General features: G+C 35.9%; 1 protein-coding gene across 17 annotated transcripts in view; it reads right to left on the bottom strand.

The window, feature by feature from the left end:
* ptprsa (protein tyrosine phosphatase receptor type Sa) overlaps window positions 1–11,529 on the bottom strand; it is a 245,904-nt gene that overhangs the window by 75,152 nt on the left and 159,223 nt on the right. For 10 of the 17 annotated variants that reach the window (XM_077535321.1, XM_077535315.1, XM_077535318.1 and 7 more), the window contains 2 exons: window positions 9,229–9,339; window positions 6,939–6,950 (listed from right to left, as the gene is read on the bottom strand). In XM_077535321.1, the coding sequence (XP_077391447.1) occupies window positions 6,939–6,950; window positions 9,229–9,339 (123 nt within the window). The remainder of the gene's footprint in view (window positions 1–6,938; window positions 6,951–9,228; window positions 9,340–11,529) is intronic. The other 7 variants (XM_077535319.1, XM_077535322.1, XM_077535329.1 and 4 more) reach the window with 1 other exon arrangement.

The raw sequence follows: 11,529 nt of genomic DNA, 5'->3' as shown, positions 1-11,529 counted from the left end.
CCTCTGTCTGTCAGTCTTGAAATAGTGATGACAGAAGCGTGGTCAAAATAAAATGACGGACTGACGATTACAGTTTGGTACGGCTTGAAAAAAATGACAGACTGACGATGACGGAAAGATGCCCAGGGATGACCAGGACAAATGACGGACCAGCAAAATTTTGTAAAATGCTGCTTCGTACAATTTGATGTCAAAATGTTTGTTGGGATGCAAAGAAGTTTGGAGAGGGTGAAGGAAATTTGTACAAATGTAAGAGTAAAAAATGATGAATTAAATGAAAAAGCTGAGACAGACGGAGACAAGGCAGAAAAGACAGGACAAGAGACAAAGCGGAACAAAACAGACTTGAGCAGCAAGACAGCACACAAATAGAAGTTGACAAGCAGATAGACTGGTGGACATACAGACATACTCTACAGTACGCATAGGGTTAGGCAGGTTTATCGAAGAAAGGGAGGGAGGGGGAGGGCATAAGTGGGGAGATAGAAAAAGGAGACTGATTCCAAAGCAAAGCAAAGGACAGACCATGGCTTAAAGAGAGGGTTTGAAGGTCTCACACACTGGGGCTTCAAAGCAAGAGTTAACTACACGAGGACAGCATTAAACAGAGCACCTAAGCGTGCAAATGCAACTCAGGAACTCTCAGGTTTTGGGGGTTGATTTGGGTATTGAGATTGAGATTAAATTGCCTATTAAAGATTGTGTTTAAAAATATGGAGTTAGTGATGGCCCGTTGGGGTATTTTGACTTATTCCAGACGATGCAAGGTGCAGACATTAGGATCTGTTTTGCACTGATGTGAGCATTTCATATTTAGGTTGGTTCATTACTAAAAGGATGTTGGCATTAATGTCACTTGGGATTGCCTTTTAATAATCGACGTGATTTGCACTTTAAAAACAAAAAGGTTTATTAAATTAGTTATACAATGGATGATGAAATGTCATTCTTCTTTCATGTCATACAACTAACTAAACTAAAAATTTAGGCATTATCTGACCTGTAAGGAATGTCCATTTGATGTATACATAATAAAAACGGCTTCAGGTTTAGAGTAAAAAAAAAAAAAAAAAAAGTATATATATATATATATATATATATATATATATATATATTTATATACACGTATTTTATACATATATATATATATATATATATATACATATATATATATATATATATATATATATATATATATATATATATATATATATATATATATATAAAATACGTGTATATAAATATATATATATATATATATATATATATATATATATATATATATATATATATATACACACGTATTTTATACATATATATACGTAAGTATTTTACCCTCAGTGTAAGAACCTAAGCACTGGAAAAAACACTGTAATAGTTATTTAGTCCAAATTGATTTCTTAAAATCATTTAGTTGGGTGAAATGAGCATAACAGAGGTCCACCATATGGTGGGACTTTATATATATCTCAGCATTCAAGTTAATTAATAACAATGCCTTGAAAAGAAAGGTGAAAGGGCAGTCCATTCATCACACAGACATGCATGGGTGTGGCAAGAGTGACATACAGGTGTGCCCCCATCCACTTGGGCAAACACCCGAGACTAGTACAATCCAAAAATGTCACGCCAAGCCCTTCCAAGCATGCCATCACTACCCAAATACAGGACTCTTCCAGACAAACTGACAAATGATGTGACAAATTAAAATGACGAAATCCACAACAAGAACTAAGCCCACACAGTTTGCTAGACAGTGCTACAATGCACCTGTGCGGAATGTAAGAATATAATTTTTTGCTAGGTTTTGTGTTTCCATTAATTTGGTCTCCAATTCTAACATCATTATAGGACAAATGGTCGGTTTTCTGCGGACAATGTGTCCGATCATGCACTTCTCTCCCAGGGGCTCAGATCAGTCAAATGGACGGGGAGCTGCTGAGTGAATGAGGCTGTCTCTAAACTATTGCTACATGAATATATTGTAGAGTGGAGAAATAATAAGCATCATCCACCATAATAAAAGCCATGTTTTCACCTGCAAGGTACAGCTCAGTTCAGTTTGCCAAGACAAGTAAATGAATGGTAAATTCCAATTCTTGGACTTGTTTTTCCTGGTTCCTAACTTGTTAGAAACAAGCAAAAAAACAAAAAAACAAAAACACATACAGCTTTGACTCCTCTGTTTTTCTAAATCAATTGTGTGTTTTAAAATGGTAGGTTTGTGTTCTTCCCAATCCATTTCCGTTGTCAGAGGGGATCATGACTCACTGTTGAACAATTGTACAACATTGAGTTGAGTTTCCTCCTCCACCATCTTGTGATACTGTCTGTATATGTGGTTGGTACCCACATATATATATATATATATATATATATATATATATATATATATATATATATAGTGTTGTATACATATTAGTGTTGTAACGATATCCAAACGATACGGTATTATCATGCTAAGGTCACGATACGATAATTATCACATGGGGAAGTTGCCGATTGTTAAAAAAAATAAATAAATAAAATAAAAAAATAACATAACACATAACAGCAATGCATATAAACAACCTATAATCTCTAATAACACTTAATATTGAGGCAGTTACTTTCTAATGTACGCACACATTGAGGCCCGCCACATATTGACTGGGTTCACGAGCATATTACGTTCCCCCTTCATCTGACCATTAGCATGGATTTTAAGCATAGAGGACCAAAACATGCCTTGTGAAAATTAAACTGCACAAATAACTAGCCACCAGAGGGTGCTAGAACTGCAGCAAATAGAAATCAACCTGACTTTCTTTTTAACAGGTGTGCTGCTTTTAATATTGTGACATCACGACGACGATATATTATCACGATATTGCCGATATCGTTACATCCCTTATATATATATATATATATATATATATATATATATATATATATATATATATATATATATATATATATATATATATATATATATATATATATATATACATACATACATACATACATACATACACCGTAATTGCCGGATTATAAACCGAAATTTTTTTCACACGCTTTCAACCCTGCGGCATATACAATGATGCTGCTAATATATGTTTTTTTTTTTTTTTTTTCTGATGGCCTCTAGGGGCGCTCGAGCAGAAAAGGTAAGGGTAAGACAGGTGGAATATGTTTCGAGGAAGACGCAAGTTTAATGTAACTTGGCGCTTTGTGCATGAATAAAATTACCATGAACAAACCCTCATCATGGAACATACAAGAAGTCTCAGTCTCAGTGACTTTTACCCGTATGTTATCTGTTATTTTTAACCAGCCCCATTGGTTACTACCGTATTGCTGCTGTGTTACTGCTGCGTCACAGGCATTGTTTGGAAAGAAAAGCTAAGGTATATTATTAAACCTTTGAAAACTCTTTCTGTGTACCGTCTTTCTTTGTAAATATCTCATGTTTCAATGTGGACACATGCGGCTTATAGTCAAGTGTGGCTTATGTATGTACAAAATGCCTTTTCCTTTAGAAATGTCCTGGGTGCGGCTTATAATCAGGTGCGCCTTATAGTCCAGCAATTACGGTATATATAAACACACGTACACAATACACATTACATTAGGGATGTCAACGTCAATGTTAGAGCATTAAAGTGTTAACACAAACACTTTTTTTTTTATGCCAATTAATTGTGTGTATGAATCACGTTTCATCTGCCACTCAGCCAAAACAACACTGTGTCTAAGAATGGGCCTTTGCTCTCCTCTCTAATCTGTAGCGCAAAACAGTGAAAATTCCAACGAAAAAATCACATCGGTATTGACAGGCTTCTCATTCACAGAGCCCAGGTGCCCAGCCGGCCCATTTGGAACTTGAGAGGAAAAGAAAACAAACATATAGCTCTATTTGGATACATTATCTTGTTTCAAGCCCCAATGTGGAGAGAAAGACAAAAAGACTTACAGTGAACGAGGTGAAAAGCAGTCGAGAGAGAACGCCAGAGTACTCTACTAAGTTTAAAAGTGGGTGGTGTTGTGGAGGGATTTGTGCCCAAAATAATATATATAAAACAAAACAAAACAAAAAAACAGAGGTGGACATTATTGGCCATTTTGGTAGGGCAGGTTATGCTGCCCTAAAATGAAGAGGGAAGCCAAAATAATGTGCAGCCTTTAGTGTCACCTTGAAGCTGAGATTACACCCTCTTGCTGCCTGAGGACACAGGCATCATATGGAGATTCTTTTGGTACGCTTTCTGGTTAAAGTCTACAACATTTACATAGAAGCTGCAGGGGTCAGCCTGTGTTAATACCTTGGCTGTGCTGATGCTAAAAAGGGTCTATGGACAGCTCATCAAAATGAAAATTATTACCCAAAGAAAGGTGACGGGAATCACTGCAAGGGCATCTGATTATGGGAGATTTGTAGTTTATCGCCATGTTGTTATTAGAAAGGACAAGCTGCCAGTTGTCATTCAAATATGTCCCCATGTGGTTATCCATTCATTGAGTGATGCCATTCAGATTGGGACTGCATTCATATATTTGTACAAGAATAAAACTTATTAAAATAAAACGAGTTTATGAGGGCCGGCTACAAACATCAACTACTTGTAGAAAATGTAGGCTTTTGGTTTAATTTGGCCATTAAGAACATAAGGTGTAATCTAGCTTTCTTTCCCAACGTCACACACAGATACATAGCAACATGCAAGCACATAAGAACCAAGCAAATATCAGTAGAGGAGGGCATACATGCACATGCGTACATGGCAGCACAGTCTTTCTGCATCAGTGTCATCGTTTTAACTTCAAAGTCATCACTAGTTTTCCATTATCTTCTATTTTTGGAGTGGGATTTTGTCAGGCTTTACGATGGCAGACTTAAGTGATCATAAACAATAAGTGTTTTCAGTCAATTGGTGGAAAGAAGTGTTGGAAACTCAGAATAGCTGCTAGATGAGGGAGGGTTCATACCTGATTTACTGAAGGTGTGCGTGTGTAAAAACGGGTGCAAACTTGATCACGATTGATAAATGTGCAAGATTACTGCAAAGTTCTGGAGAAATATAAGAAAATACAGTAGCTGAATTTAGCACAGGCAATATGATTAAAGGAACCTGAGACTAATTGTGATGGCTGCTTTCGTCTTATACTGCGTTTCAGAGGCAGGTGCAAAAAAAAAAAAAAAAGGAACATCTTGCCTATTGAACACTGAATTTTGTAGCTTTTTTTGTGCTATTTTGCATGACAAAATTCCTTTCATCTCCATATTGCCTTGTGTCTGGGCTTTCCCAGTGCAGTTTTTCAATTGTGCTGTCCCAATTTGTAAACGCAGATTGAACTTAAAACAAACATAATATGTCTTTTATCTGGTTTATTGCTTTCCAAAAAATTTACTTTTAACTTGTAACTTTTGATTTGTCTTCTACTCGCACTTCCAATTCCATCACATAAAATGTCTCGCATAATTTCTAGGGTGAAAACCATCAGAGTTAACGACAGTGTAAAACTCTATTTCCAATATGGCAGTCACCACCACTTTATACCTTTTGCCAACAGCTTGTGCAATCTGTGAACACGCAATTCAGTCCCCGCTATTTGGAATCTTAATTGCACTAGATCTACAATCCCCTTCGTCAAATATAATTCTTTCTAAAAATATATAATCACACATTTGTGATTTAGAACCAACATAATAATTACAGATTGCTTAGACTGCCTGAGATTAAAAAGATAACATTGTACTGTGTTTAATTGCATTGTATTTGACTGGTTATGGTAATAGTATTTTTGTCGTAAATTAAAATGAACAAATGTCCACTCCTGCGCTTTTTTTTTGTGTGTAACAAATATAGTGATGTAATAGGTTCCCGGCTCCCCATTTGGTTGGTTCAATGGTTATTGTTTATGTAAAATGGAAAAGCAATAGAAAGTTGGATATTTTCAAATTGAATGTGAGATATGCGAATGTGTTTTTCAATAAAAAGTAAATAAGCAAAAACATAATACATTTAAGCAATTACAATTGGTTTTCATAATTTCAAATATAAATCAAGCATCATCTATTTGGAGACGATGTAAAAGTTATATTGCTATCAAGCCACGTGATGCAATCATCAAGATGCCCACTCAGGTCACAATTTTTTTTTTTTCAATAAAGGATTCCATTTAAACAAGATGACAGAAACGCTGGCTGTATACACACTTTCATTCTGCATTTCCATATGCATTGCAAGAGTCAAGAAGCAGAGCAGCGTCATTTGGAGAAGGAAACACAAACCCGTCAAAAAAACAAACAAAACAAAAAGATTATTTATTTTTTTTTAACATAAAATGATGTTATGAAATACAACTGAAAAAAGGAAAACAGACATACACACCATAATCACAACATAAAACAACACGAGAACCAAGGGAAAGCCAAAACAGATTTTTGGGGGGAAAAGAATTTGAGAAAAATCAAGGAAAGGATTAAATGAAACGGAACACACGGAAAGCATAAAAATAAAAAGACCAATTCGGCCAAAGGGGTCCTGGACAGGCATGCAAGCGCAGTTACATTCTTCCATCGTGCAACATGTCCTGTTATTTTCACGTGCTGGGTTTCCATGACAACACATGCAAGAAAGCCTTTTGGTGCAGAAGCAATACCAGAGGATGCAAAACGAGAAAAGGCCCCACAATGCAAACATAAAAGTAAATTAACAAAACCCGAACTAGTCAGGTTTTATTTCATCATTTCTTCCTTGGAAATGTATAAGAAAACTTTTTTTTTTTTTTTTTTTCAAATTAATTTAGCAGTTTGGATTGACTGGATTATCATTTATTTAATTTAGAAATGAATTGAGCTATGTAATAGGCAAATCTAACTAGATTTTTTTTTTTAACATTTTGATTTTTTTCTCAATTGTGGGTTCATTAAAGTAAAAAAGAAAAAACACACCAACCTTCTCGAAGCTCTGAGGGATGTAAAGGGGTTGATGCAGAACACAATGACATGAGGAGAAGAGAAAAATAGGGGAAACACAGAGAGAGTAAAAAAAGCCACCTCAAGGTGTTTAGCTGCAGCTACATTTCCCTTTGCTTAAATAAATCCCTTTGCCCTCGTTTCCCCCACGCTGTCCCTGCTACTGGTGACACCCATTTTGAAAGAACACTTGCCTACCCACCCCCTTGAATAAATGTCATATTTAATAAATAAACTAAAACAATCAAGATCATTCATTGTTGCCGGTAAGAAAAAAAAAATGGAGTAAAGATCCTGCGTATTATAATTTGGTTTCAAAAGCCCACAAAGAGTGCCTCCACTGATGGCTAATTCTGCTTTTTGTCAGAGAAGGAAGTTAAATAAAGACAAAATAAGGGAAAACTAATGAGCGATAGAAAAGAAAATAGACACGTTTGAGCTGAAGTTAGAACCTGCAGTTCAAGACTTTTTTTTTTTTAAATGAAGAATCATTACATCTTTCTATTTGACACAATTTTGGCACTATAATAATTGAAGGATGAGTGCTTAATCATTAGAAATGTGTCTCTACTGCAGCTGCTAATCTCAGGTGTAATTTGTGAACAAAAACATTGTCAACATCACATATCAGAATCGATTGACAAAAGTTAACTGAAAACAGACAAAAGGTTGACACCACTCGTGTATTACATATAGTAGAGTGAGGGCACCCAAATAATTATGACCTTTGCGCACTCGAAAGGCATGCTGATGGAGCCAGTGTTCATGTAAACTGCACAAATTATTAATTCAACGCTGCTTTTTGTTGTCTCCCAATCAAGAACTCGTTTAATAAATCCCAAGGCTGTACCAAGTGTTCCCATTATTATTATGTAGTAGTTGACTGTAATTTGTCATTAACTGCATGAGCGACTATATGATGAGTTCTACAGCATCATATTTAAAAATGCCGACTACCTTTTTTCACCACTTTTTGCCTATTGTGGAGATACAATAGCAATAGTAAGTACAAATAACAGCTCTGACCCAATTTATAATGTCAGACTAGTGAATTATTTATTGGGAACAAAGTTATTTGGTACACAGCAGAAGGAACAAACTGAGTAGACACCGAGGCATCTTTATTTAATATGTGCCATATAAATAATACATGGTGAAAGTGCATCTGCTTCAATTTATTAAACCTCACTAAACAGGGAGTCATTGTCTTTTTACATTAGTGGTCGAATGATGGCTTTTGTCCATATTGCATGTTTACTCTGAGACTGATTCTTTTCCATAGCTTTGAATGTATGACCATGTAAATATTATACAACATGAGATATGGTATTTTGTAGGATTGTGCTCCAGAAAATGATAACATGTTGGGCCATTCTCATGTCACGTGTGTGACATTCTTACAACAATTCTGCTGCTCCTCCGGGCTTCAAGCTTAGGTGGTAATTGAGACCTTATAAATTATAGGATGTTTATTGTGTCTTAGGTTAGCTCTGTCAGTAGTGTAGCTAACTCAATTCCCTTTTCAAAGATACTGAGGCAAATCATAGATGGCGTCACGCACCATATTTGCCTCAGTATCTCTGAGAAGGGAAGTGAAAACGCTAAACTACTTATATATGCTGACAGTGCTAGCCTAAGACACAAAATATATCCTATAATTGACAAAGTCTCAAGTATTGCCTCAGTTTGAAGCCCTGAATAGCAAAAGAATTGTTTTGAGAATGTCACACGTGACAGGAATTGCCCTCGTTACATAACAGTGGTGTTCACTGTGTTAACGGTCATTTACGTTTGAGATTTTGATTAGTAGCGACTAACCCCTCCTCACTCAATCAAAATCCAGACTTACCGTTTTGCTCCAGTACCTGAAAATAACAAAAAACTAAGCAACTTCCACATTTGTTTGGGTGCACAATTAAAGTTAAAAAGTGTCTGGCAACCGGTACAACAAAGACATACGGCCTCTTGTGCTATGCATTTCCTTCCAAGCGAGTTGGGCATGGCATTGGAAGACACAAAATGAAGTGTTACATCATAATGCAGAAGAACATCAGTTGCTCAAATGACTGTATATTTCACAATTGGCTTTTAGAGTGCACATTCATTTACACAACGGGCAGGCAATATTACCAGCGCTAAAATATTTATACTAGTTGGATAAAATAGAGCGAGAGCTAGAAGGAAAGCAATTATTCGTTAAGCTCAACAGTAACGACACTAAAAGTGGATTGTGCAGACTTCTTTTGGTCTAACACTCGTGTTCTCCCTACCTCTCACATAAAGGTTAGCAGGGGACGAGTAGCGGACGCCTTCCAAATTAGACGCCACACACTCGTACTTTCCTTGGTCTGTCTCCTCGCTGTTCTCGATCTGCAAGGCACCTGGAAACAACAACATCCAGCAAAAACAAGCAGAATGAAAGGAAGAGACAGACAGAAAAAGAGAAAAGGGAGAGAGGGTCGTGATTAGTGTTTGTTTTTTAATGGGTGACAGTGCATGAAGAAGTCAGAAAATTCTCTAAACGGGGGCAATCTTGGAACACTCCAGACTATTTCATTTGGATGTGCTTCCCTCTGCGGTGCTAATGCAGTTCACCATGACAAACCATCATGCCACCAGCATCCGCTATACACAGATAAAAAGGAACAAATGTAATAAATAAAACAGCGGGCTGAATCAGTCACACCAAATTTGGTGGTAGCAGTTGGACAAAGTAATAATGCAAATCTAGAGAAAGCTGTTGGGTACAAAGGTATAGAGACGATAGCGTGAACTAAAAGGGATTAAACAAAACATTTTGCATATCCCTCGCAAAGGGAGAAACTCGGGATATGGTAATTTCTTTTCTAACTGTATATTTGTCACGAGCTTTGCAATTCTATAATTTCAACAATTACAAACTATATAAACAATTTATATAAATCTAAATAAATCCACAGGCATGCCTACATTTTAGATAACATCCGCAGGGGCTTATTCTATAATGGGACAGCTATATCTTATCTGATTAAAGATTGTATCTTTCCAATGTGCAAATGCACTCCACCTAATACTTAGGTACAGCATGAAAGAGGGAGCGTGTAGCCGGGGAGGTGAAACAACGGGCGTCGCATCATTCTGTATTAGAGCATAGTTGACGGTATGTCCTGATGATATCATTAGTGCTTCTGGCTGGTTCAGCAAACAGATTGCAGCCGAGGCTTCCCTGACAAATGCTGCAACGCAGCCTCATTAGTGTTGATCCAAGAGCATCAATGTACCAGCCACCACCCAGAATGCTTTGTGATATACTGTACCCGAGGTGCTCCTTTCCATCTCTTTTACAGTGCAGACAAACTACAACGGCACTGAGCGCAGACCTCCACCAAGGCCGAGCAATCCTAATATCCACCAAAAGCAATTTGTTCATTTTCATAGATACCCATTTCATGCATGTGCCAAATTTCTGATAAATAGTAGCTAGTAATATTATCAAAATGGTTACAGATAACCTAAATATATTCCATGGGGACCTTCCAGTTGTTTGATATTCTTTTTTTTTTGCAGTGCATATTAACCCACTGCTTATTTTATAGTTTATGTCACCATGAGCCTAAATTAACAGCAATTTTACATCAAGTTTACATAATTCTTTATACATCAGTATGATAACATTTTTTTTACCTCAGCTTGTGAAAAGCACATTCACATTACCATTAATTGGTTAAAACATCAAATCGTTTTTGTCTACCTGTCTGGTTTTTATGGGTTCATTTATGAGTTCTCAGAAAAGCAGAGTGAGTCAGCTCCAATTGTGGCATAAAGTAAGGCTAAACAAATTGAAATGATGTAATTGTGACTTTCCTGGCAGATACTGCAACATGAATTTGATTCACAATTTCAAATTAAGCTTCAGTTCAATAGTCACAATGTATGTTTACAAACATGGCAGCAAATTACAACATACCATCAAAGCATGAAAAGCTATTATTATAATAATAGAGGAAACCTAAACACAAGGATTGCTTCTTAATGTATTTTTACATATTTTTTTTCTTATTACTTATTGAAAATTATTTTGTACGTATTTTGTATTTTATGTATTTTTTTTAAATAACACACTTCAAAAAATTTTGCATTACTTTTTTTTAATTAAGAATGTCAATTATTGTTTGTTTAGAATAAAAATAACAGCAACATTTTCTTTTCTATGAAGTTTAACCTTAAATTATACTGTATATAAATTATAAAGTTCAACGCAATTTTAACAATTTTCCAAGTAGTACTGTGCAATATGGCCACAGTTTTTCATCACAAAAACAATATATATCACAATATCCTTAAAATTACATCAAGTTAATGGCAGTATTGTTAATTGTTTCACCCAAAATCCAACTGTTACATTATAATGATGTAACAGTTGTATCAAGCATGGGTTGAATGGTCATGCCTTGAGAGTCAGGCAAAAGAATAACATGATAGAAAGGTGACTCTTGTGTTACCATCTTAGCTAGTAGTGACAGAGCTAACAATAACACCGCATCCAACGCTAAAGGTTTATACCTGACGAGCAACACTTTTATAGCACACTA

The sequence above is a fragment of the Festucalex cinctus genome, chromosome 10, assembly GCF_051991245.1.
Source record: "Festucalex cinctus isolate MCC-2025b chromosome 10, RoL_Fcin_1.0, whole genome shotgun sequence".
NCBI classification, from domain to species: Eukaryota; Metazoa; Chordata; class Actinopteri; order Syngnathiformes; family Syngnathidae; genus Festucalex; species Festucalex cinctus.
The sequence above is the reverse complement of the archived record's forward strand: the minus strand, read 5'-3'. Positions and strand labels throughout refer to the sequence as shown.